This window comes from Adiantum capillus-veneris, chromosome 17 (assembly GCF_014529385.1).
Source record: "Adiantum capillus-veneris isolate H3 chromosome 17, ASM1452938v2, whole genome shotgun sequence".
NCBI lineage: Eukaryota > Viridiplantae > Streptophyta > Polypodiopsida > Polypodiales > Pteridaceae > Adiantum > Adiantum capillus-veneris.
In genome coordinates, this window is record NC_140947.1 from 22,733,377 (window position 1) to 22,760,907 (window position 27,531).

The 27,531-nt window shown below is 42.7% G+C and overlaps 1 protein-coding gene across 1 annotated transcript; it reads left to right on the forward strand.

Annotated features, from left to right (window-relative positions):
- The first annotated feature begins 24,485 nt into the window (after positions 1 to 24,485).
- LOC147436915 (uncharacterized) lies at positions 24,486 to 25,387 on the forward strand. The gene is made up of 2 exons (XM_086485801.1): positions 24,486 to 24,688; positions 24,753 to 25,387. The coding sequence occupies exons 1-2, from the start codon at positions 24,597 to 24,599 to the stop codon at positions 25,168 to 25,170; spliced, it is 510 nt and encodes a 169-aa protein (XP_086341927.1). The 5' UTR covers positions 24,486 to 24,596; the 3' UTR covers positions 25,171 to 25,387.
- Positions 25,388 to 27,531: the final 2,144 nt, after the last annotated feature.

Here is a 27,531-nt window from a genome sequence, read left to right on the forward strand (position 1 = left end):
CGCAATACCGGTATGGACTTCCTTCAAAACTGCTTCCTGCTCTCGTGGTAGCACACATCTGAGTAATACATCCGCCACCGTACGACAATAGAGCTTCCCCATAATAATCTCAAAATTCCTGCTTTTGATAGCCATACGTTTCCTCTGATGGCTGGACAAGAAGGAAGGCATTTCGCCACTGTCGAGAAAATGAAACATCTCCTCATACCATGTCCATGGGATGCTAGGGATGAACCTTGCCTGTTGCGAAACTACGGTATCCTCTGCAGTATCCTCTGCAACCACACCTGTTAGAAACAGAGACGCATCTCGAAATTCATCAGCTACACCTGTTGGCAGCTCACCGGAATCTAACCTGGATAGGTAGTCAGCCACCACATGTTGAGCCCCTGGACGATGTATGACCTCAAAGTCAAATTCCTGCAGTAAAAGCACCCATCCGTCCAATCTTCCCGTCAAATTCTGTTGCCGTACCAGGTATAAAAGAGCCGAATGGTCCACATGAAAGAAAAAACGTCGGCCCAACAGATAGTGCCGAAATTTCTTCACTGAATAAATCATCCCTAAACATTCCCTTTCGATTACTGAATAATTCCTTTCTGCGGATGATAATTGTCAGCTAGCATAATAGACAGGTCGAACCATCCTTGACTTTGTTCCTGCATTAGTACACTGCCAATAGCTCGATCCAAAGCATCCACAAACACATGAAAATCCTGACCCCAATTCGGAGGAAGCATAATCGGAGCTTTGGATAGCTGAAGCTTTAATCTCCGAAAAGCCAGATCACATTCCTGCGTCCATTCAAAATCTATAGCATGTGCTGCCTGAGTAATCGGGATTGCCAAATGCACAACAAACCGCAAATGCCTCCCATGCCAAGGGGCTTGACCCAGGAAAACCTGACACTGTTTCTGGTTCCGCGGTGGAGGTGCTTCCATAATTGCGGCTATTTTATCCGGATCCACGGAAATACCATCTTCGGAAATTATATGCCCCAATAGCCTGCTACTGCGAACAGCAAATGCACACTTTAAAGGATTCAAACTGAATTTTACCTCTCTACATTTCATAAAGCATAACCGTAATTGCTTCAAGTGCTCTAATTGCGCTCCAAAAACACTGAGATCATCCAGAAAAATTCTCATAAAATCCGTCAAAAAAGGACCAAAAATTTGAAACATATCCCTTTGAAAAGTTGAAGGCGCATTCCGCAATCCGAACCACATCACTGTGCAGGCAAACACACCCCATGCAGTAATAAAAGTTGTTTTTGGCTGATCCTGCAATGCCATTTGTATTTGGTATATCCACTAAACCCATCCAGAAAAGTATACATCTCATATGCTGCTATATCATCCAAAATGGAATCCAAGAATGGAAGAGGAAAAGGATCTGGAACAGTAACTGCATTCAATTTTCGGTAATCCACACAAATTCGGATTTTCTTGTTTTTCTTTGGTACAACCACAATTGGAGAAATCCACTCCGGATTATCAATAGGGGTAATAAAACCCACCTCCAAAAGACGATCGATTTCCATCTTAACTTGCTTTGCCACATTCGGATTCATCCTATATGAGTGCTGCTTCACTGGCACCGCATCCGGTTTCAGATTTATCGTATGCTGATAAAACTTAGGATCCAATCCCTGCATATCCGCATATTCCCATGCGAAAACATCCTTAAATTCCGTCAGTAACTTAATCAAATCACCTCTGAAACTTTCCTCAAGCTTCTTATTAATGTAGATGGGTTGCGAGTCCGCTTGCTCCCCCAGAAAGACCTTCTCTAATTCATCTTCTTTAACCCTTGTAATTTTCTCCATCTGCGCCTCAAACGCACGTTCTTGCTGAATAACGCCCTCCAATGATTCAGGACTTGGAAACACTTGTTGTTGCTCCCCTATTCCTGTTGGAGTTCCTAAAGCCCCCATCGAGTTCCCCTTCGGAACCAGAGAAATATCTGCCAGATATAAAGAAACCAAATCCGGATTAGCTTTCAAAAATTGCTCCTCTTCATCCTCTTCTAATCCTTCCAACATATTTATTGTTTCTGCTATCACCGGCCATGTTGCCTGAGCTATTTGTCTGCATGTTCCCAACATCACCCGCACTTTTCTTCTACCCTTCTTTACTGTAAGCATATTTGCTTCCCAATAATGCTTTACCCTCGCTTGTCGTAACCAGAGTCTCCACAAGATAATGTGATAATCCTGATTATGATCCTCAATATTCAGGACTACTAAGGAAATGGCAAAAGATAAGCCCACCACATCCAAGAAAATGCCTCGAAGTAACCCTAGTGGTTGCACTCTTCTTTGATCTGCCATGCGAACTACAAAGGGTGCAGGCTCCCAATCACTGAGTCCAAAACGCTCACAAGCTGCTTGAGTAATAATGTTTACTCCCGCTCCTCCATCCAATAGTACCTTGTCAATATATGTTCCATGGTATCTAACTGAAAGCTCTGAAATGTGGGTATCCGTGATCCTATTTGCCGGCAACGGGGTTGAATCATCCTCCTCACTTTCAACTTTCTCGATGGCGACTTCTCTCAGCTCTGTGGACATTTGTCGCAGCAAGGCATTATGAAAATTCGGGACCAATTTCAGCAATGAACCCAGAGGTACTTGTATTGGCGACGTGAGGACCTCTTTCCAAACTAAATTCCAATCATCCTCTTCTCTAATATCATCCCTATTTCCAGCTTTTCCTTCCTGTATTTTTAGGCCCACATTCGATGGTCCTGATGACTTCAATGGTGGTGCAGATTGTGGCAACTAGGACACAGTCTTTTTCCGCACTTCTTCCTGAGCCGTCCAATCCGGAATCTTTACATCGGGTGTTGGAACCACATTTTTACCCGATCGCGTGATTAATGAAATTACTGGATCAGACTCCTCCAATCCTTCAATCTGAACCATATCCACACTAGGCTGTTTCCGTGCAGCGTGTTCCTGCTTCTTCCGATCATATTCCATAGCTTCGGTACACTCGAATCGCCAGTGCCCATCCCTCAAACAGAAAAGGCATATCTTGGGGCGATTAAGATCTCGGCCACCTCTTCCATGACCTCGTCCTCCTCCTTGACCCCGTCCTCCTGCTTGACCTTGCAAAGGCGTCTCTGATGTATGAGCATGAGCCATCGCCACAGCAGGCTCTTGTCCCTGCCCTATCTGTGGTTGTTGCCATGTAGAAGAGTCTCCTCGACTCCGACGACCCCGACCATTGAAATAACATTCCACTGTATTATGAGTATTGGTCGTGCAAATCGCACATCACTTCTGATTCATTGCGCACTCCTGAGCAGCATGGCCCGGATTCTGACACTAGGTACACCATAGTTCCTTCAGACTTTTAGCCACCGTAGCAGATTCCGACGATCTGAATGAAACACCTTTCCCGTGACGCTGGGATTTTTTTCGAGGTGTCTCTTCTGACTCTTTCCCCGAATCGCTGGTGCCTGAGTTTGAAGAGTTTGATACTGCGGACTCCGACTCCGAACTATCACTACCGCTGTCTTGCGACTTCCGATGAGATTTCCTCCTGTATTTTTTCTTTGATTTCTTTGGGGATTCCGTATCCTCTAAAGCTTCTCCTGCTACTACAGCCCTAGCAATTAAATTATCCAGTGGAGTAGTTACCTTATCCACTATTTCCATAGCAGTTCTGAGATCCTTGTTGAGCCCCCGCAAAAAATAATCATTCAGCACTTCTGCTGCCGGCCTTTGTGCCTAAGGTACCCTCTACAAAAGCATCCGAAATTTTGTAGCGTAATCCTCCACTGGCAATGACTTCTGCCGCATCGTTTGAAGCTTTTTCAAATGTTGAGGGATTGTCTTTTCCGTTCTAAACCTTCGTAAGAACGCTCTGGATCCTTCCATATATGTCTGAAAATGATCATTTGGGTATTCGGACAACCATTTCGCAGCTTTCCCCGAGAGTGTAGATTCAAACACTGATTGTTGATGGAGAGGAATCACCACCCTAGGATGATTCAATCCATAAGCTTTATTGAATTGGCGTAAATGTGCATCAAGGTCTTCTCTCGAAAGACCTCGAAACCAACTATACTTAATCTGAGGATGTGCCATCATCCGTTGCCCAACTGTACCTCCTCCTGGAAAAAGCTGTCGAGCACTAGGAGGTGGGGACAGTCGCGGAGACACCCCCGGACTGCTTACCGGAGACGGTGGTAAAGCAACCTGTGTGGGTGAGGGTGAACGTACGACAGGAGGACATGACTGATTGCGTGGAGTACGCCTCGCCCGCCGCAACCACCTACCACGCACCGAGCTTGGTGATGGAGATACAGATTCCTCAGCCTACGATGAAGAAAAAACAAATTCATCCGAACCGCCTCTCCTCCAACGTCTTCCTACAATTGGAACCATAGAGTGAGGTGGACCCTACGACCTAGTGCGCATGCATATTCATCGCAGGTCGTCCATCACGCATCATGGTCGCCAGATGTAATGGCTATTGCCCGCACAGGAGCAATAGGCATTATGGGAATGATTACCCGCAAACTACATTATGTGAACATCAAACACATGGAAATAGGATAGAAGACAGTACACAGGCACAGAACACCTCCTGCTTCATTCATATGTAATCCGGACACAGAGTTACAACAGCAGATATAATGGATAACATAAAGGTTGGTTACATCAAAAGACAGGTATGCCCCCCATATACAACCGCTGCTCCAGCGCAGATCGGGAACGGTGCACACACTCCTCCTGTCCCATGATATCTTGTGAAGAACTGCCACCACGGCCGCCGCATACCACATGACTCCTGATCCGCAATGCCCAGACCTCCACAGGACTGCATGTGCGACTCATGCCATAACAGCTTCGACACCTAAGGGTATGGCAGAGGCGGGTACGTCCTCATCTCCTCATCACAGGCGCACTCGCCGACTTCGGCGATCGTCAGGTGGAGGTGGTGGTTGCTATGGAGGAGGGTCCACAGATGCTTCGACCCCTCCTTGCTCACGACCCCCGTCCTACCCAGGCACACCTCTCAACACACCTCTTAGCACACCTTGGACACCTTGGGGGGCACACGATCCTAGTGTCTCCAAGCTCTATACTGTACGGGAAGATGGTCCTGTTGACATGGATAAAGTCGGGACTGAGATGAGACAGCGGATTTGCCAGCTTGAGGAGCTGCAATTTTCGACCAGCACTCTAACGCCTTGGCCTGAGCAGGATCGCAACAAAATCAATTATATAGTGGAGACCATCATGAGAGAGTATGAGTCTGCTCCGGGTTCAAAGGATCTTCCGAGGAGGTGGATCAAGGGTGTTGCACGGGACACTGTGAAACTTCGTCGAGATGCATCTCGGAAGGCTTTCAGGACCGGCTCGCTGAAGCCTTCTGGCATCCCACACGAGATGTGGTAGCAGATCATGGAGGATGAGCGGACAGCGGACACGTGGTTCAGACAGCAGTGTCAGGCTGCGGAGGTACGACAGATGACCAGGGGGACATCTCATCTTGGCAACGGAGGCTTTGACACCTTTCTCTATGAGTTTATGAGTTTCCAATCCAATCCTAGCTATGGTATTTTTTAAAATGCGATGAATCATGTATTCTTAATTACTTTGATTTTTGTATAAACGCAGAATCTTGCAATGCATCGAGCCCCGACACGCCAGGAGGAGACGGATGGATATCGTAGAGGTATTTATGACGTATTGAATGATCTTGCTGCCTCAGAAGAGCCTGTAGACTGGGAGGCCTTAGAGTCTCGCTGATCGATTGAGGTGAGGCGTTAATATGTGTGAGTTGATTTAATTAAATAAGTATATGTGAAGTAATATCAATACTAATTTTGTGACTTGTCCTATGTGCAGGTTCTGATGCGTAGTCATCAGTGGATTTCATATATATGTTTTGTGAGACATAGACACGTTTCTGTGTCTCTTTTTTGTATAGACATGGTTATGCTTATTGTTCAGACATGGTTATGGTTATGGTTATCTTTATGGTTATGGTTATTGTTCTTGTATAGACATGGTTATGGTTATTGTTTTGTTTATGGTTATGTTTCACTTTATGGTTTTGGTTATGGTTATTGTTTTGTTTATGGTTATGGTTTTGATCAATATGGTTATGGCCGGTTATGGTTTTAATTTGGTTATGGTTTTGCACAAAGTTCGTTATGGTTATGGTTTTAATTTGGTTATGGTTTTGCACAAAGTTCATTTCATTTATTTCATTTGCCTTAAATCTCATGTGAGATCCTACATGGATAGCATGTAGGAGGCGTATACATATGTTTTTTTTTTTTAAGTTTATGTTAACACTAGAATGGTAACAGGACACTTTTATGTCCTTGGACACTTTTGTGTCCTGTTAAGTGACCATTTTGCTTGAATTATTTGAAGAGTATGAAAATGAATTTCTAGGTGCTATATATCCACAAAGTTTCCTTATGAGCTGAAAAAAACTTAGCATTTTTTTTTGAGTGTCGATCTCACCATTAACCTTACTCTTGCACAACATTTTTGAACCTAAACTATGTGAAAAAACGGGTCCTGTTTTTTGCTTTTTTTTCAATTTTTGGCAACTATACCACTCTAAACTTCATGTTTGTGAGGTTTAGATGGCTAGAGGTTAGGCCTTCATAGTTCTCAACATGTTTTGATGCTTGTAGGGAGAGCTAAGTGTTAAAATTGAAAGTTATGACCAATTTACAAGAATTGCATAATCCTATTTTTTTGGACAAAATTAGCACTTTTATGATTTTTTTGGTGGCTTTCTTGATATCCAAATTCAATTTTGATTGTGTAAGTGTAATGTATAACATATAGCTAATCTTCCTTGAGTTTTGGGGGACCTAATATGCTATATAGCATAGTATATGATGATGGTTGAGTTTTTTGATTTGCTGAAGAATACGATACATTTTAGAGTAGCAAGTATAACTTTCTCAATATTGCTATTTTCTTAGGCCAATTGTGTGTATTTTGTAGGTAGTGACCATATCTAATCATAGACTACAAACTTGGCTAGATATTGAGTAGTTTCTATGGGTTTCTAGAGGTCATAATGCTAAACCCAATTTTTTCATGTTTTTTTGCTGTATTTAGAACTTTATCATTGCCCCCAAGGTTCCAATTGTAAGAGATCCATTATCCTTTTGACATGCTCCATGGCTCCTTTTGAATCTAGAGGCCCAAAGGGAACTAAGAAAACATGTATATCGTATCTGTATTGAGCGTGACTATAGAAACTTTGATGATAGGTCCGCAGAATGGCAAAAATACAACTTTTTGTACCTATTTTTTTTGTCCAAAAAAAATTTAGTGAGGTAAAAGAAACCATATGTTTTGGTCACCAACCCATTGAAGTTAACGGGGCATTTTATCTCATGTCCTACAAAATCTCCACTCTTATTTATATGCAATCAACCGTAAGAAATTGTTGTTTTGGGCAAAATGCACTGGTCCATCAACTTTGGAGGCTTGTAGTGACCAAGGGATGAAAAAAATTACAAGTTTCTCATTTTTTCCATATGTAGTAGTTATTGAACTATAAGCTCATGAAAGGATTTTTCAAAATGAGTGGATCACTATGGTTTTGGAATTTTTTCCCAAAACCTTGAAAGGACACTTTTATGTCCTGTTAGATTACCATTCTAGTGTTAAAACGAAGGGAACTCTGCCGAAATTTTTTCGGGAGCACGGTTGATTTTGGTGCTGCTCGCTTTCTTGGGCAGAGGACAGGCACTCTGGATGTGGCTGTGTCCATCTTTTCACTACGCACAGGCCAGGCTGCCTGTCCTCTGTCCAAGAAAAACAATTTCTGTTATGGTCGTCGCAATATGCGTCGCTAGGCGCGTCGAAATAGGCGTCGATAATAGTGCCTTTCGATACGTATATCGACGGATATTGCGACGTTTTTGCAGAGACGGGTATTTCGACGGATTTTTCGACGGTGGGCATCGAAACCTACGTCGAAGGCCCCCTTTTTTATTGTAGTGTCGGCTCATATCCACCACTTCTATGCCAATCCACAATGATTGTAGCTCTTCCAATAGTGGATGAAGATACACATCCATATTCTTCATTGTATACCACCCCGGCACAATCAAGCTTAGAAACAGGTGCCCCTTCTTGGTAGTCAACGGACAAGTGCCCCTTCTTGGTAGTCAACCACGGGGGAATGTTGTAGTTGTAAAGAATGAGGATGCAAGAGAGATACACAAGACAAGCACAAAGCACACAGAGATGGAAAGCTTCTTCTTCTTCTTCACAGAAAAGAGAGTACGAAATGACTAAGTGTTAAAGCTGAAAAGTAGCACATATGTACATGCGGTCACTAAGTGTGAACTCGCTAGAAGCATACTAGGCTGGCACTATAAGTGTAGTCCAGCTGTAGAATCACTGGCAGAGATCCTCCGTGTCGGTCACCTAATGCACAAGTGAGTAAATGCCATAAGCGGCCAAGACCCGTAGTGGATGCCAGCTCAAGATGTAGAGCTCGACATCTCAACACTCCCCCTCGAACTCTGCATGTCGCAGAGTCCAAGCATAGTCCGGAAACATCGAAGCTTCTCAGCTCCGAGGGCCTTGGTAAAGATATCCGCTATCTGCTCCTCTGTGTTGACGTAGACCAAGTCGATGTCGCCCGCCAACACTCGCTCTCGAACGTAGTGGTAATGGACCTCTATGTGTTTGGTCCTGGCATGGAACACTGGGTTCCTAGCCAACTGCATGCTGTTGAGGTTGTCACAATGGATGAAAATCTGTTGGTCCACCTGCACTCCCAAGTCCTCAAGTAATGTGCGTAGCCAAGATACCTCGCACGCCGCAACTGCTGCACCTCTGTACTCGGCCTCTGTGCTCGATAAAGCAACCGTAGGCTGCTTTTTGCTGCTCCAAGTAACAGCAGCACTCCCAAAAGAGAACATGAAGCCACTCGTAGATCTCCTATCAACAATGCTACCTGCCCAATCTACATCTGTATACCCATACAATGCTAATGGTGCATCTGCTGCATAGAAAAATGCTTAGTCAAGAGTACCTTGCACGTACCTAAGTGTGCGTCGTACTCCATCCAAATGTGGCTTCCTCGGAAGCTGCATGAACTGACTCTCTAAGACTACTATGTAGCTCAAGTCTGGCCTCGTGATAGTCAAGTAGATTAGACTACCCACAATCTTCCTGTACATGTTGACATCCTCAACAACATCACCCTTCTCTGCACTCAGCTTTGCATTCACATCCAAGGGAATAGAAATTGGCTTACAATCAGCCATACCATACTTTGACAACATGTCCAAAGCATATTGTCTCTGTGATAGCCATACACCCTCTGGAGTCCTGATCATCTCAATGCCAAGAAAGTAGCGCAACTCGCCTAAATCTTTCATTTCAAACTCCTGTTTGAGAAGACCCTTCACATGGTCAATCTCCATAGCATTGTCACCAACAATAATAAGGTCATCTACATATATGGTAATGACCACAATCCCCACATCCCTCTCACGTACATAGAGTGAATGATCAACATGAGCTCTCCTAAAACCAATACTGACAAGATACTTGGCAATCCTGTCATACCATGCTCTAGAGCCCTGCTTCAAACCATACAAAGCTTTGAGAAGTCTGCATACATAATTTGGGTAACCTAGATCGACATAACCAGGTGGCTGATCCATATACACTTCCTCTTGCAACTCACCATTCAAGAAGGCATTCTTTAAATCCATTTGATGCATAATCCATCCTCTAGATGCAGCCACTGCTATGATAGCTCTCACAGTCGTCATCTTTGCCACTGCAGCAAAGGTCTCCTCGTAGTCTATGCCATACGTATGTGCATAACCCTTTGCGACCAGCCTTGCCTTGTGACGCTCAATGTTACCATAAGCCTTATGCTTGGTTTTATACACCCATTTACAGCCAATAGCTTTCTTGCAACTTGGCAATGGCACCAGCTCCCATGTGTCGTTTGCTTCCAATGCAGCCATCTCTTCATTCATTGCATCATCCCAATGCACATTTCCAACTGCATCCTCAAAACATGTGGGCTCCACATCCTGTATCACCTTAGCCATGTAGGCTTTGTGATGCGCTAGATACCCATCATAAGTCAATTTCTAAACTGGATTTCTGACTCTATTAGATCTGCATGGTCCTGGGTCACTCCTTTGCCCTCTAGCATCTTCTTGTACTTTCCTTACACCAGGTGTCCTGACAGCCGGAATTCCAAATTCCTCATCAAAACTTTGTTCATAACCATCTGAATCCATGTCTACATGTGAAAAACCTGATGATGCATCAGCCATTAAGGGAGGTTCATCAACTTTTTCCTTTCCTTTTCGTGATACATTCCATGTACCTGCTGGTGGAGTAACCTGCGTACGTAGTCTATCATTCCATGGTTTCTCAACAGAGCCACGAGAAGAGGACTCTTGTGGTCCACTCAAAACCTGTGACTGTGGCCTCACATTTTGTACAACCACATCATCTTTTACATCAGCCCCAATAGTGCCATGTGCATTACTGTACCAGCTGCTCATCTCATCAAAGACTACATCTCTGCTCACTCGTAATTCTCGTGTAGTAGGATTGTAGCACCTGTACCCCTTTTGTTCAAGGGAATACCCCACAAGAATACATTTCTCTGCTTTAGGATCCAATTTCCTACGCAACTCATCTGGTACATGCACGTAAGCTATGCAGCCAAAAACTTTCAAGTGTGCCAAATCAGGCTTTGTACCTGTAAACTTTTCCTCAGGTGTTACATCATGCACCGCAGCTGTAGGTGTCCTGTTCATAATGTACACGGCTAGCCGTATTTACGGCTTTAGCCCAGAAATGATGAGGCATGTTCTTCTCATTCATCAATGCACGTGCAACCTCTCTAATGTGCCTGTTTTTCCTTTCTGCCATCCCATTCTGTTGTGGAGTATATCTGCATGTAAACTGCCTACGTATACCATGCATTCGCAAAAAATCTGAAAAATCATTGGAGAAGTACTCTCCCCCTCGATCTGACCTCAATGTCTTGATTTCAATATCTGTCTCCTTCTCAATCATGACTTTGAAGTCTTGAAAGTGACCAAACACTTCACTTTTGTTACGCATGAAGTAGACCCATACTTTCCTTGTATGGTCATCAATGAAAGAGACATAATACCTGCAACCATGTATACTTGCAGTATCGGTTAGACCCCAAACATCTGTGTGCACCACCTCAAGTGGCTTTTTACATACATTGCGCTCATGTGGAAATGAGCCCTTTGATTGTTTTCCAAACTGGCATACTGCACACACTTTATGCATACCATCCACCTTGAATTTGGGCAAACCTTTTACAATCTGTTTTGATTGCATGCTGCGCAATCTCTGCTCATTGACATGGCCAATGTGTTTGTGCCAAATGTCAACATCAGCCACAACATCTGTGCCCTGTGCAAATAATGCAGCTTTTACCTCAGGCATGTCTACATTCAGCGTAAACATTCTGCCCACACATTTGCCCTCTGTGATCAGCTTACAGCCATTCTGGAAATCTTCTACATAACAGCCATTTGGATTGAAGCGAACCTGCAAACCCTGCTCAACCATTTGTCCAACAGAAACAAGATTCTTTGTAATGTTTGGGACATGAAGTACATCTGCTAAGTACTTTGATTTCCCACTCTTTGTATTTAGAGGTATGTCCCCTACATGAGCAATGGGGTGAGCTGTGTCATCTCCTGTCTGCACATAGCCTGACACATCTGGTTTGCGCATATCTCTGAACCACTCTCCACGAGACGTCATGTGATTAGAGGCACCTGAATCCACATACCAAACATCATCTTGGGTGGAATTCTCTGCAGTCATTGTATTCATTACATGCTACATAACAAACATGCGCTCGTTTTTGCTGTCATCTGCATCTCTGCTAGTAGATGCATAGTTGCCCTGTTCTCTCTTTCCACTTGCTTTTCCCTTTGGACAGTCACGTGACATGTGACCTCTTTCACCACAAGTCCAACATTCTTTGCTATCTGGAGTATGTTGCTGCCTGCTTGATCCTGCACCACGACCTCTTTGACTCTCCCTGCCTTGAGACTGGTTTCCCCTGCCACCTGTATTGTTTTGATTTGATTGACCTTCCAAAAATTGGCCCCTGCAACCCCTTGGGCCTCGACCACGACCTCTACCTCTACCTCTGTTGGAGTTAGAATAGAAGGCCTGTTCAGAATTATTTCTGCCATGAGAAGAAGATGTGTCAAGGTTCTTCTCCTCAAGAATAAGCATAGAAATCAAATCTTGGAACACGGGTATGTCGTCTCTTGTATTCATGGAAGACCTAAAATGTACATACTCATCTCTTAGACCATCCAAGCATGCACGGACAATGTCATCGTCTTCCACTGAGACTTTAATAGATCCAAGAGCCTCAATGATACTCTTGATCTTCAAGGCATAATCATTGATTGAGAGGTTGTTCCTCTTAACCTGATTTAGCTCCGACTTTAGTTGAAGCTTCCTGGCCTTGGTGTTCACCTCGAACACTCTGCCTAAGTTTCTCCATGCAATGGCGGGGGTTTCAGCATCCTGTAGATAGCCCATCATGCCATCTGTGATGCTCATAGAAAGACAATACATCACTTTGCTCTGGCCTTGTTGCCAGTCCCTCAAAGCTTTCCTTTGTTCTGTTGTAGCATTTGCCTCGGGAATCTCTGGTTCCTTTTCATTGTCTCCTTCTACATAGTCCCAATAACCTTTTCCTTTTAGGAAATTTGTTATTCTGAACTTCCATGCAGGGTAGTTATTTTTCTCAAGCTTCTCAGTAACAATCTGACTGAAACCGTCAGACATCTTGAAGCACTAAGACAAAATAGCTGCAATCTGTAAAAACCTGCAAATCTGTTGAACCTGCTATCGTGGTACCTGTAACGCTTTCTACACTCAACGAGTGTCCACAATCAAACGTACATACAACCACTGTACTTGTACAGTAAATCTCTGTATACTGCACTTTGGAGACCTGTTCAAAAACTTGTGTGAAAAACCCCTAAAAAAAATTTTGCTGCGCGAGGCGCCTTCGGCATTTGGTCGTGGATTGCGAACGAAGGGATTGTGATGCTCTTGCTCTCTTAGCCTCTCTTGCCTGCACCAGGCTCTGATACCATGTAAAGAATGAGGATGCAAGAGAGCTACACAAGACAAGCACAAAGCACACAGAGATGGAAAGCTTCTTCTTCTTCTTCTGCACAGAAAAGAGAGTACAAAATGACTAAGTGCTAAAGTTGAAAAGTAGCACATATGTACATGCGGTCACTAAGTGTGAACTCGTTAGAAGAGTACTAGGCTGGCACTATATGTGTAGTCCAGCTGTAGAATCACTGGCAAAGATCCTCCGTGTCGGTCACCTAACGCGCCAGTGAGTAAATGCCGTAAGCGGCCAAGACCCGTAGCGGATGCCAGCTCAAGATGTAGAGCTCGACATCTCAACAGTAGTTGACGATGACAACGGGCCATACACTGTAAGATGTTGATCTCTGACGAAATGGACTTACGCCATCCATAGCCAGGTCTATGCGCAAATTTTGAGCTTCCCTGGCAAAATCCGGCCATGTTTCCAGGCTGTGCAATCTGCAAGAATCCGTAGCACACCATCCGAAGATCTATTCTCCTCGTGCCATGATGCTAGGGCGGCCATGGACTTACATTCGAAGAAATGCTTGGTGCAAGAAAGCAGAGGAAAATGTCGCAAAACCTTTTGTGGAATTTTTTGTCCATGGAGATCTACTCGATATCTCTCGAAATCACATTTCGGACACTTCTCCATGTCTATGTATCCCCTCTGAAAAGAATGCAGTGGTTAGGACAAGCGTGAATCAAATTCTAACCCATCTCAAAGTTTCGCAAGATCTTTCTTGCTTTCTCTCTGGAATCTGGCATCACATTATCAGCTGGCAGTATGTGCTCTTCGAGCAATCTACACAGCGAAAAACATGGGGTACACTTGTGTAAGTAATCTATCAGATCATTATACATCTAGATTTTTTTATTGAAGTAAACACACTGTAATAGATCACCTGAAAAGCTTTGTGACACTACTGTCACTCCATCCAAACTTTGCTTGCATGTTGAGAAGAACCAAGAGCGCCTTCAATCTAGACACACGTGCTCCATCATACAATGGTGTATCGGCTTCACTTTTCATATCATCATAGATAAGCCTTTTTGAATCCATGATCGTCTCAATCATTTCATCGATCTCAGGCTCAAACATTGCCTCGTTGGGAATGTGATCTGCATGATCATCCTTCGAGCTATCAGAGGCTACATCTTCTGGCCTCATGTATGCTGCTTGATCAAAGTGCCTGCGAAAACGTCTATTGGGTTGCAAGATTGCTGCATGTTGGCCAACGTCAGAGTCTGATGAGTTATAATTGGCAACAACTTGATATATAATAGATGGATTAAACTCACAAAATTTGTGAACGTACAGCAAAGAAATGCGTCTTGTCCGTTGCACAGCATTCTTGCATTGATTATAAGGATATAAGATCCTTGTTGAGAGATAGGTGTTTTGGTTGGACAGCCCCACATCCTCGTCACTACTCATAATGAATGTAAAAACCTTATAACCTGGACATAAATTTAATCTTCTATTGGCATCCTCCATCTTCTCTCTCTCTCTCTCTCTCTCTCTCTCTCTCTCTCTCTCTCTCTCTCTCTCTCTTTGTTCACATTGTAAACTACCTCACATTCTCTAGTCATGTCCGATCCCCCCACACCTCGGTATAGAGGTGCACGGAGATCAGAATCGCCGGGTTATAATCTTGCTTTATTGGTCAATGCCTATATTTGTGGGTACGAGATCTACATACCCACGTCTACATGGCAGTGCATGTAGTGGAAAAAACCCCTTTGCCTCTTCTCTAGCTATAGCAATTCACAGCATCTTAACATCTCTTCACAACTAGATCCTTGTTCAAGGGATTACTTAACACATTACATGTTGGCCTCCAATCTGAGTATTATGTCGTTGAAAGCTTTCCAACTTAAGGTCGCATCCGTAGAGAGGAAGAGAGGAATCATCGGTCGCCTAACTCTAAATTTTTTTCGTAATCCTGAAGGTAGACTTTAATATAAAAACTAGATCCAAAATCTAATCTTAAATCTAACCTAATTGAACATATGGTGATTTTGAGCTAATTGAACATGGTTAGTGGATGAGTTAATAGGTGTCAGATTCTGATTCTGATGAGAATATACATATTGTTGTGGACCTAGTGTTTGCTCTTTGGGAAAAGCCTTCAGTGACATGCCTTAAAATCTAACTTAAATCTAATCTTAAATCTAATCTTAAATCTAACATAAATCTAGATCTAATCTTATCTTAAACTCAACATAAACCTAAATCTAATCTAATCTTAAATCTAACATAAACTTACATGACTTAAATCTAAATCTAATCTAATCTTAAATATAACCTAGCTAATCTTAAATATTGCGCTAATTTTAAATCTAAATGTAAATCTAAATCTAACCTAATCTTAAACTCAACATAAACTAAATCTAACCTAAACCTAAATGTAATCTAACATAATCTTAAATCTAATTTAAATCTTGACCTAATCTTAAGTCTAGCCTTATTTTAAATCTAGCATAAAGTTTAAATATATGTTAAATGTAATCTAACTTAATCTTAGATTTTAATCCAACCTAATCTTAAATGTTATTTTAAATCTAACCTAACCCTAAATCTTAATATAACATTTCATTTATATGTGCCACAACGCGATAGGAAGGCACTGTCCACGATATGGGTGGTCCCTATCGCGTTGTGACACGACATCCAAACGTCGTGCCACAACGCAATAGGGAGGTATGTCCACGATATGGGTGGTCCCTAATGCGTTGTGATGCGACATTCAAATGTCCCGCCACAGCACGATAGAGAGACATGCCAACGATATGGGTGGTCTCTATCACGTTGTGACGCGACATCCAAATGTCGTGCCACAGTGCGATAGAGAGGCATGGTTAGTCCCTATCGTGCTATGGTGCGCCTGTAAGAGTGTCGCACCACAACGCAATATGGAGGTCTGGCTACGTTACACTCCACCTACTCGCATTGTGACGTTAAATTTTTCTTTTTCACGACACAACACGAGGAGGGGGTTTGGTCGAACAAGGCACATCCCATATCGCGTTGTGTTGCGACAACCACATTGTTGACCTCATGGCCTAGTCGACATACAGTATGCCACGTGCCGTTCATGCGGTGATGCACTCTTCCCAATAATAATGAGCGACTCAATTAATTGTGGCCTCCACACGTTTGGTAATGATGATGATGTGCTTCACGATTATATAATGTTTCTATTTTCAAATATCCCACTGCTATTTGTGACGACTGTCCTCACCTCTCAGAATCAGCTTTTCCCATGTAACCTTCTTATTGCTCAATATTCTTCTTATTCTTCCCCACAATGCTTTCCAGGATAAACACTTATTTCCATGGCTCGCACGAAGCAAACCGCAAGGAAGGTTTACCCGCAAGACAACCAACCTTCATCCTCAAGAGTTGCAGGCAAAACCCTATCTAATCTTTAGGCAACAATGCGTAGTCGAAGGTACGAGCAGAACCAAAGTGTTGTGCTTGAGCTGCACAAACTCCAGAGACATGTTTCTCTTGCTATTCCTAAGTTACCCTTTCAAAGAGTAATTCACCAAATTTGTGAGAGCGCAAATTTGGATTTTTGATGGGCCAGAAATGCAATGGATTGTCTCCACGAGGCAACCAAGGACTTTCTGATCGAGTTGTTCCAAGACAGCTACATCCTCACAGCTCATGTCCACAGAGTGACAGTGATGCCCCGGGATATCAATTCTCTAAGGCTGCTACGATTTAGGTATGACAAGACACTTGCACCGGTCCATCTATTGACAGGAGAATAGACAACATTTTGGAAATCCCTCTAATAACCAAAGTGAAGGTGACGGATGTGAGCACCACACAGCACACATACGGTACACGTTTGAATGTGGAGCAAATCCAAGAAACACTTGTGGAAGAGCCTCCGGAGGACTCAAATGAAAGGGAGATATTATTAGCAATTGACTAAGCTAACAATGACACCCTACATTTCCTCGGCCCAAAGTTTAACGTACAACTTCTTCTATAGGGCCAAATTTTGTACTTTCATTTCGGCCCTCACGAGATAGGTGTTTTTCAAAATAGTGGGAGGGAGGGAGCTTACGGACCAAATTATCAACTTTGGTCCCTGGTATATTAAATTATTTTTGCAGAGGTATTTATTTGATTTTGGCTTATTAGAGATCCTCATTAATTAATTTTCTCAATTTGTAGCATGCTGGTTTCAAACCTTGCATGGAATCTGCAATCCTAGGTAGCCGTTTTGGACGCACAGCTATCAGTCGTGCTTACCTCAGAGGACACTTCCCTGATTGAAGTTGTTGATTGGTTTCAACGAGTGAACATGGACACGATAAAAGTTTTACTTTTAGCTTACAGCAGCGAAAAGTAAGTATTTTTTATACCGCTAGTCTTAAATATTTTGTATACTACGATTAGCAAACTAATTTCTTTTTTTGTGCAATCAGTTCACATTGGAGCCTTGTAGGCTTCAACATTGAGCTCAAGCGTTTCTACCTTGCAAACTCTGCGCATGGTTTTCATGGGAATGTTCGAAGGTACGCAGTTACTTGTTTCTTGATTCTGCAATATCGATGCAACGTGTGGTCACCATATGCTATGTATTGCAGGTCCGTTCAGAAGCTTGTTGCTGCATGGGAAGCATTGACCCAAGACAGTGTTTGGGAAGATATGTTGATTTTGAGTTGCAAGGTTCCAAAGCAAGACGACACGCATTCTTGTGGATGGAGAGCTCTTGCAAATGCGGAGCTTCTTTTGGAACGCATTTATGTTGAGGAGCATAAAAGTGTAAGTGCAATGTTTCTCTTTTGTAATCCTTGCACATATGATTTCTTTCAATTATATATAGAATCTATGGAATTCATTTGCAGACAAGGAACCTGACAGATTATTCAAACTTGCAGGTGGAGTCATTCAGGACGACGATCATTCAGAATATGATCAATCTTGTGGAGACTCTTCCTGAAGGAGTCGCCGATGCATTAGTTGTACCACCGCCACGACCACAACCTCGGCCTCCACCTCGAAGGTACGAAGAAGTACCTCCATCAACGATAGACCAAGCGCCTGGACCTACCTCCCCTCGTGTTTTTGGCCACTCGACCTGTAGTCTTTTTGTAATACCCGATTTTATTGAGGAAGACAAGGCCACTGCACAACATTTTCCTCAACCCCAAGCCCATGACCCAACCCCCAGATTGTCTCATGAGTCTTTGCATCCTAATCATGATAATCAAGCCAGGGGGAGCTCCCCTCAATTGTAAATGAGAGCTACTAATATTTAATTGGACATTATTACAGTGTACATTATTAAATGCAATGCATGTAAAGACAACTTGAGTCGATTTTGAAAAGATAATTGTTCTCAGACTTTATTTGATAGAAACTCCTTAACAAAACATTTTCGTATTAATGTAGATTGCAAGCTTGCTGTCAACAACTTTCTATAATATTTGCAGTACAGAGTAATGTGATATATTGTGTGAGCTCCTTTCTTCAATCAAGAATTGCAATGCACTAGATGTTGGTATACTTGCAATGCCCACCTCTCTAAGTTTTGCCACCACAATATATGCTGCACAGTTTGTAAGGCCCCCATATGATGAGAAGCCAATGGTGCACATATATTTGGTGGATTCCAGCTATGCACGCTGATGAGATCTCTATTTGTGATCGTGGGTGGTACAGAGCAAATTCAGGGGCAACTTTGCGGACTTTTTTTTCCCTTCGTCGGAATATGTTGGCCGGACGACGGTCGGAAGACAATCGGAAAATGGCCGTCTGGTGGCCGGTGGTCTTTGGCCGGTGGCCGGATTTCCTTGGCCGGTGGCCGATTTCTAGGAGGACTTGTCTACCCAAAAGCGGCTACACATGGGCGCATGGGAGAGTCCTACTTGGACTTGGCTATCTAAGGGCGGCTGCACATGGGCGTTTAGAGGCTCCCTTACAACTATATAAGGAGGCCTTTTCATGAGTATCTTGGTAGAATGGTGTGCACACTTGACACACACAGCACATCCTTGTGTAAGGCTTATTAGTCCCTTGTATTCACTTGCTCTAGTTGTCTAAATCACCATCTAAGCTCTACCTTGAGAGCGCATGGGTGGATGATGCCATCAATTTGTATAGTGTGCTAATCTAAAGTTTTTGATTTGCCACTAATCTACTTTGCATTGTGTCTCTCTCTACTCTCCTTGCTACTAGATCCTTATTGTATTCTGCATTTCTTACACTAGAAACAGTCGGTCATCCTTTATCTCTGCGCACAATGTCTTCTTCTCCTTTCTCTGAGGCACCTGCACGACAATTAATCGAACAGTTAGATTAGACCTATATTTTTTGATGATAACCAATAGGGAAATAATTAACGCAGCATTAATGTTATATACAAAACATACTACTTTTCGCATGTTGCACTGGAAAGAAATTTTGGAGGCAAGCTGAAGTCAACCTCATTCTCCAAATCCTCACGTATTTGTCGTAGTGTCACATTGTATCGAATGTTAAGAATAGTTAGCAGATCAGGTCCACACCATACCTCAAGCATTCTCAAAGGATTGTTAAGGTCATGAATTAAATCTTAGTCCAAAGCTCCCAGATGACCATTCACTCAATGCCACCTTATGTAGTGGAAGGAAGCTATGAAATTTTGAGAAGTATCATGCACTTACACACAATAGACTTCTTATTTACCTTCCATAAGATGCCATCACAATCATGGACATCCCAAGATTCATCTGGAAAATCAAGGTATTTCTCTTTCTCGTAGAGTAGTATAGTTACTGTCTTCATCATGGAAAAAGTCGATGAACACATGCATGGGCATGAAGATTGAAACATGAACGAGCCGACTATCAATATTTGGTCTTAAGCATTTGTGTATTTTCTTATGGAGCTTTAGTCTGAAACACTCAGAGGTTTTAGATGAAGGGACTGGCCACTCTGGACTTTCCTTCAAAGGAACCGAGAGATATTCTAGAGTGCCAAAGCCAAGCACAGAACTTGGAGCATTATAAAGTGGTCAAAGAAAAAAACCCCCCTTTCAGCCAATACTCTTCGCACACTGGTGTTATAGAGTAGCTCTTTCACAATTGCATGGGATGCATCAAAAATTCCAATAATGCAATCCACCGGCTGTCAGTCTTCTTTTTCGGAAGGATAAATATCTGCAACTGGCAGGTTAAACACACAATACACGAGTGACCATTGTGGATGTAAGAAAACTTACAATTAAGTAAACTTACAATTTGGGCGGTTTGTTGGAAATTTGTCGGCGTTGTTCGTAGACGCAACTCTGAGTGCATATATGTGTGTTCAATGAGAACCTCTTTGACTATTTTGCCCATTTGTGACAAGCGAAAGTTTTTTACCCTACCTTTATAACTATTCATCGTTGTCCAAATCAAAGCTATTGAAAATTTCAATAGACTTAATACGTGCAGATGGTCGTCGAGGTCTTCTGTTCTCCATTAGTGATTCATCTATGTATGGCAAGATGCACAGCACATATATGAGAGGGGGAGTGTTTCTGAATGCAAACAAAATATAGTCAAATACGAGTAGAATAGTTAGTTGAGTGCAAATGAATGAGAATGAGCAAGAATATTATGAAGTCTCTCCTATCGAAAAAGTGCACACAACTGCATTGAAAGTGAGTTATGGTACATTTGTCCTATATTCGGTCCGGACAAGAAAGATTTGAGCAAATCACAACGTATATTATTGTTAAGGTTTTTTATGCAATTAAAAAACTGTTTTTTGAAAATGCCAAAATTTGAGACAAAAACAAGGAAAATACGAGCTACTGTTACGGTAGCCTGCCATCCATTGGTCGCGTTGCATCCTCTCTCTAGCGCTAAAAGGACCAAATTTTTCCTAATACGTGCGATATATTTTTCAATAGAAACTCGTCCCGCCTATTATAATATAATGTACTATAGCTAGCTTCCCAATGATTCTATCAGTACTGAGCATGCCTCTAAGATTAACATGCATGGTCTCTAAACAAATCAGGGAGTTTTAATTACATATGTATTTTTTTGACCTACTGATCCTTTGCCCAATAGGCTTCTATGGCAAGACATACAACTAAATCTTGATTGGTAAATGTAATTGATAATTAAGTGAAAACATTAAGCAAATTCTTGATCGGAATCATGCAAATATACATCACAATTTATCTTATCTTTGTATAAATGTTTCTTTGTCACAAATATGTTGTGAGGAGCCTCTCCAAAGCTCTAATACCACTACTACAAATGGAGGTGCGGAGAGCCTTGCAAAATACTCAAAATAGCACACTGCAAGCCATAAACGAACAAATCTACATACCTAACGACTTGCACAAATCCATGATCCGAGCTCAACACGAATAGAGAGAGAGAGAGAGAGAGAGAGAGAGAGAGAGAGAGAGAGAGAGAAAGAGTAGTGAGCACGTGTAGATGCACCTCCTAGAGAGGAGTGCTACGTCGGCACAGCGAGAAAGAAGAGAGGAGAGGAGAGAAGAAAGACGCAGACACTGGGTGCAATCTCCCTCCATGCAAGAGTGACCATTTCCCTTTTGCACGTATTTACTTTATAGATTCTTGAATGGTCAAAGTGAATACAAACTGGCCGGTCGTTCATAAATGGCCAAAGCTCATAAAGAGCACTTGAATAATAAAATATACATAAAATGTATATTTGTTCACATAGGTCTTTGCTCGGTTAAGCCTTTTTCGCCAGTCAGCTGCACTAGATAATAAAATATTAATTCCATTACAACTGCAACTAGCCTTGTCTTGAGATCCCATCATGGATATTGTTTCTATATTTGTAGCACATGCTTTGAGACTTGACATGGGAACTTGCCTCCCCACGACACTAAGTGACACATAACATTAAAGAGGGGGGGGTAAGGGGATCGACGGTGCGGAAGTGGATGTGGGGAGCCCGAGGCAGATTAAACCCGAACGCGTGGCAAGTCAACGCGAAAAAGAATCCGAACGACGACTCGATTTGAACCCAGAGCCTCGTCGCCCAAATTGTGACGCATGGGGTAACCATCCCATCCGCGCGCACATGTTGTACCCATGGCCCGGATTTTTGGGGTTTTATTATTAAAACATAGACGCTGACCGGGTTTAGTCTGTGGCCGGATTTAGTTTTTAAGTGCCCATCTACGGTTGCAACCTCTCTGATTTTCGTGCGCGCACTTCTCTGCCCTCGATCCCCTTACCCCCCTCTTTAATACTATGTGTTATTTAGTCCTTAGGCTTGGCTCCATTGTTGTTTCATGGAGAGACTATGGGCTTTTTTTTTGTCTTAGGTAGCTAATAAGGGTGCACCAAGTGGATAGCTTAGTTTGTGTGGTTGTGTGCAATGATATAATTGGAGGCCACTATAGTGAAAAAAGGGGAGATCTTATTTTTTTGGTAGCAACAAGAGCATTCCCACTCGCATTTCACAAAGTACATATGTGAGCGCTATGAGGGTCACCTAGCCCATGACCCAAGCCACTAGAGTCATAAGGTGGAAATTTTATGAACAAAGCAATGAAGGGGTAAGAAGAGTACAAAATGAGGTTTAGACGAGAAAGTCTAAACTAATTTTCTCTAAACTAAGTATTCAAGCAGAGTTTCGTGCAAATCGTGTGAAAAGACTCCTTTTGTATAAATTAAAAAAGGCACTCTCTAGGAAGGTTTCAAGTCTCGTCTACACATAAAGAGGTGCCTCTGCGACTTGTCTCCTTCTCTCGTTATATGTGTTGCTTGATATTAGTTAATCCGATAATTACTGATTAGCAATCGAAATAATTTAGTTAAGAGGTTCTATTAAATACTGAGCAGTTGTGAAGGCAATGTGGAAGCTCCTCTCGGTATTTGTCATTTTTTTGTTGTTAACGACAATGTTCCTCAGCATCTACAATTTGGTGTTATGCGGGTGAGAATGAGGGAGTGCTCTCTCTCTCTCTCTCTCTCTCTCTCTCTCACACACACACACACACACACACACACACATATTTGGTGGTGGTGGGTGTGTTGCGCAGGAGGGCATTGTCGGAGTCCAAGTGCCGGGGGAAGAGCAAAGCGATGGTGGTGAGCATGTTTAATGAGACTGCGTCGGAGAGGAGTGGGACCCACCTTAATGCGTATGTGATAGGGAGCATGGTGTGCAGTAGGGCGAGCTTAGAGACAGGGGACTTGTTCCCGTCCATTCCAGATCTGGTGTTCGTGATCTTAGGATAATGTTCATTTTGCTACCTTTAATCAATTACTCTTTTTATGCTCTTTAAAAGTTCTCTTAAAGGAAATGCTCACTATTGTTATTTTATTTTTGCTAGGGTGAATGTTATAGGCATATTCCATTACACACGTTTTTTCAAGTATTAGGAGCCTAACAAAAAGACTAACCAATGAGACTAACCAATGAGAATTGACTTGGGCCTTTTCAAGGCAACAAGCACATCCTCATTGTCTTTATGAAAGAAACCATTTGTGTTGTGTTGAGTTAGGGGGGACTTTCATTGTTTTGGGTGCATGATGGAGACTTACCTTTCATTTCACATCGTGACATGTCTTTGCTTTTTTTGCATTCTATTATTGTTTTAGAATGCTAAAGTGAAGCTTCACCTTGCATAATTTTAGTAAATTTTACACACACACATACACACATATATTCTATTGTTTTAGAATGCTAAAGTGAAGCTTCACCTTGCATAATTTTAATAAATTCTATACACACACATATATTAATTAGTTCTTTTTATTACCTTTCATTTCACAATTTCACACCGCTTTACATTTCTTGCATTCTATAGCTTGATTTCAATCAGTGTTAACGTTCGAGAAAGTCTCTTTTATTAAGTGGCTGCTAGTCAAGTTTCCTCCTCACAAAGAAGAAACTCGGAAATACTAGCAAAAATTTTGAAATTTGCAGAATTGGTGGATGACTTTTTCACATATTTCATCGGTTTTTCTTTCGTTTATCATAGTTTGTAGCTAGCTAGTTTCGATTTTAATCCTTTCCCGAACACTGATGCCAGTTTAATTCAACCTAATAATTTTATCACTTTCTTATTATTTTGAAAGCAGTCTTGACCCTTTCGCTTGTTTCCTTTTGTATTTAATAAGTTTAGTTTGACTCTTTAGCTTTCATTTTTTTTAGTGGGACTATTTTTGAGTTAATTTAAGAACCTAATGGGACCCGGCTCTGAGTACTCACAAGAAACATAAATTAATTTAAGAACCTAATGGGACCCGGCTCTGAGTACTCACAAGAAACATAAATTAAATGCGTAGTCAAGCAGAGTTTCGTGATAAGAATGCTTTTGCCACTCTCTAGGAAGTTCCAAGTCTCGTCTAAACCTAAAGAGGCCCTGTAGCAGTGCAGTGCAGCTTGTTAATCCTAAGCAATCGAAATAATTTAGTTAAGAGCCTGCGCTCTATTAATTACTGAGCAGCGATGAATTCATTGTGGAAGCTCCTCTCAGTATTCGTCACTCTGCTGGCATTAACGACAATGGCCCTCAGCATCTACAATCTGGTGTTATGCGGGTGAGAATGAGGGATCTCTCTCTCTCTCTCTCTCTCAATATTGCGTGGTGGGTCTGCTGTGCAGGAGGGCGCTATCGGAGTCCAAGTGTGGAGGAAAGAGCAAAGGAGGGCCAGCGGTGGTGGTGAGCATATTTGAGACGGCGTTGGAGAGGGGTGGGGGCCATCTTAGACCGTATGTGATAGGGAGCATGGTGTGCAGCGGGGCGAGCCTGGCGACGGGGGGCTTCTTCCCACCCATTCCACATCTGGTGTTCGCGATTCTGGGGCAGAGCACCTGGGACGTGCAGCAGGCGCAGCCCTGCGGCGACGCCACGTCGCCGGCGCTGGCTCACAACATCCACCACTCGCTCATCGTGATGTGGTTCACCATCGCCGCCAGCGTGGCGCTCATGTGCCTCACCTGCCAGTGCAGCCTGGGCTGCGACTCCTGCCTTGGCGTCGAGGTCAACACCGGCAGAGGTACATCCACTGAACTCGTCTAGAGAGTGATCCGAACTTCCAGCTTTTGCCACTTCAGTTGCACACACGTCAGGGCGGACGTGTGTGACAGAGGCTAAAACTCCAAAGTAACGTACTCAGAACTCCCGAATCTGAGCCCAAAATTTATATTGGCTTTAGGTGTTTATTTTATTTATTTGTCAAACTCTCAGCAGGCTAAGGTTACTATATAAGTACACCTAGCCCTTATTGTATAATCATTGATTGAGTGTCAAGGTTGGTTGGTTCAAGAGTCTCTCTCTCTCTCTCTCTCTCTCTCTCTCTCGTGTAATCCTAACATTGCTCTACATTGCTGCATCGTCGACATTGCCAGGGTATCAGAGCCTCAAGCTCATTAAGTGCAATGGAATTAGAGAATCGGCACCGAGGAGTAGAGGAAAGGAGCTGGTGGCAAGGAGGAGCTCTAATGTTGTGGATCAAGAAGGCGCCGACAAAAAACATATTAAAACGTTAGCAATTTTTGAGTGCTTCGGAGAGGCAACAATTGAAGGCCCATTTTTCCCTTGCGTTTTAAGACGCTACAAGTAAAGTGGTCTATCGAGAGTTCTTCTACATGATGAACTTAAGTGACTTGGCAAGTGCAAGCTCCAACAATGACTAGCTTTGTGATAGCGTTTTGAGAGAGGCTACATGGCACAAGGGAGTTGGGATGCTGCACTGTCTTTGCGTTCTAAGATGTAGGTAGCAAGCTCCTCCTCTGCGACAATTTATGAGTGCATTGGGTGGTGGATTTCTTGAGATGCTATGCCGGCAACTTGAAGCCCCATTACATGCAACGTTATAATATGCAAAAGAAAGAAGGGGCTTGGATAGTTGTTAAGGCCAATCCAAAGGCAAAGGCGTCAAGAGATAGAGAAGGAGAGAGCTTGAACTCTTGCAAGCAAGCGCGCGCGCGCACACACACACACACACACACACACACACTCACACAAAGATGGAGGCAAAAGATTGTCCTTCTTCTTCTTCACAAACTCAAGATAAGAGGTCTACAAAACATAAGGAAAAAATACAACATAAAAGGGGAACTAGCACAATGGTCTAGTATAAAATGCTAGTAAGTGAGGTGAGTAGATAAGTGTGTGATCACTCCAATAGGTATACCAGCTCGGTGAGTCTAGCTATAGTATCACTGGCAAAGATATGCATATCCACCAAGGCTATCCAGTGATGATGACTATCGGTGATAGTCATCCAAGAGTCGCACATGTTGAGCTTGACATCTCGACACTCTGCCTCAAGCTCATCGCCATCTCTCGTATGCCAAGTATCGCTCGAAACTGCCGTAGCTTTGCCTCTCCAAGGCCTTCTTGAAGATATCTACAACTTGCTCATCCGTCACCACGTACTCCAAGTCAATGTCTCCAACTAAGACCCTCTCTCTGATGAAGTGGCAGAACACCTCAATGTGCTTCTTCCTAGCATGAAACACAGGGTTTCGTGCCAATTGTATACTTCTAAGGTTGTCATAATAAATGATAACCAACCTCTGTACCTATACTGCAAAGTCGTGAAGTAGCAATCCCAACCATGCTACCTCACATGCCGCCACTGCAGCACCCCTGTACTCTGCCTTTGTACTTAAAAGAGAAACTGTAGGTTGCTTCTTGCTGCTCCATGTGATAGCATCACTCCCAAGTGAGAACATGAATCCGTTGGTAGACGTGCGATTGTATGTAGTACCAGTCCAATCCGCATCTGTGTAGACATAGAGCTGCAACTCTACATCATCCCTATAAAATAGTGCATAATCCAAAGTAGCACTCACATAGTGTAGAGTGTGTCTCACTACATCCAAGTGTGGCTTCTTAGAACACTGCATAAAGTGACTCACCAATCCAACTGTGTAGCTCAAGTGTGGATGTGAGATAATCAAGCAGATCAAGCTACCCACTATCTTCTTGTACATGGTAGCATTATCAAGCACTTGATCTACATCATTTCCCAACTTCAAATTTTGATCTAAGAGCATTGCAATTTTCTTACAATCAACCATACCATACTTTTTCAACATATCCAAAGCATATTGCCTTTCTGACAGCCATACACCTTATTTTGTGCGGATAATTTCAATGCCCAAGAAATACCATAAGTCTCCCAAGTCTTTCATGTCAAACTCCTGCATAAATAGAGTATGCAATCCCTCTACTTCAGCCAGATTATGACCTCCAACATTCAAATCATCCACATAGATAAATATTACCACAATTCTTGCCTCATTCTTCCGCACATACAATGAATGGGATATGAGCTTGAATTGGTGTGTCAACATTAGCATCACACATCTCAAATCCTAATGAAATGAGGAATGCCACAATCCTCTCATACCAAGCTCTAGGTGCTTGCTT

Coding starts and splice junctions, on each gene's coding strand:
- LOC147436915 (XM_086485801.1), top strand. CDS start 24,597: ATGAATTCATTGTGGAAGCTCCTCTCAGTATTCGTCACTCTGCTGGCA. Junction 24,689..24,752: donor TACAATCTGGTGTTATGCGG/GTGAGAATGAGG, acceptor TCTGCTGTGCAG/GAGGGCGCTATCGGAGTCCA.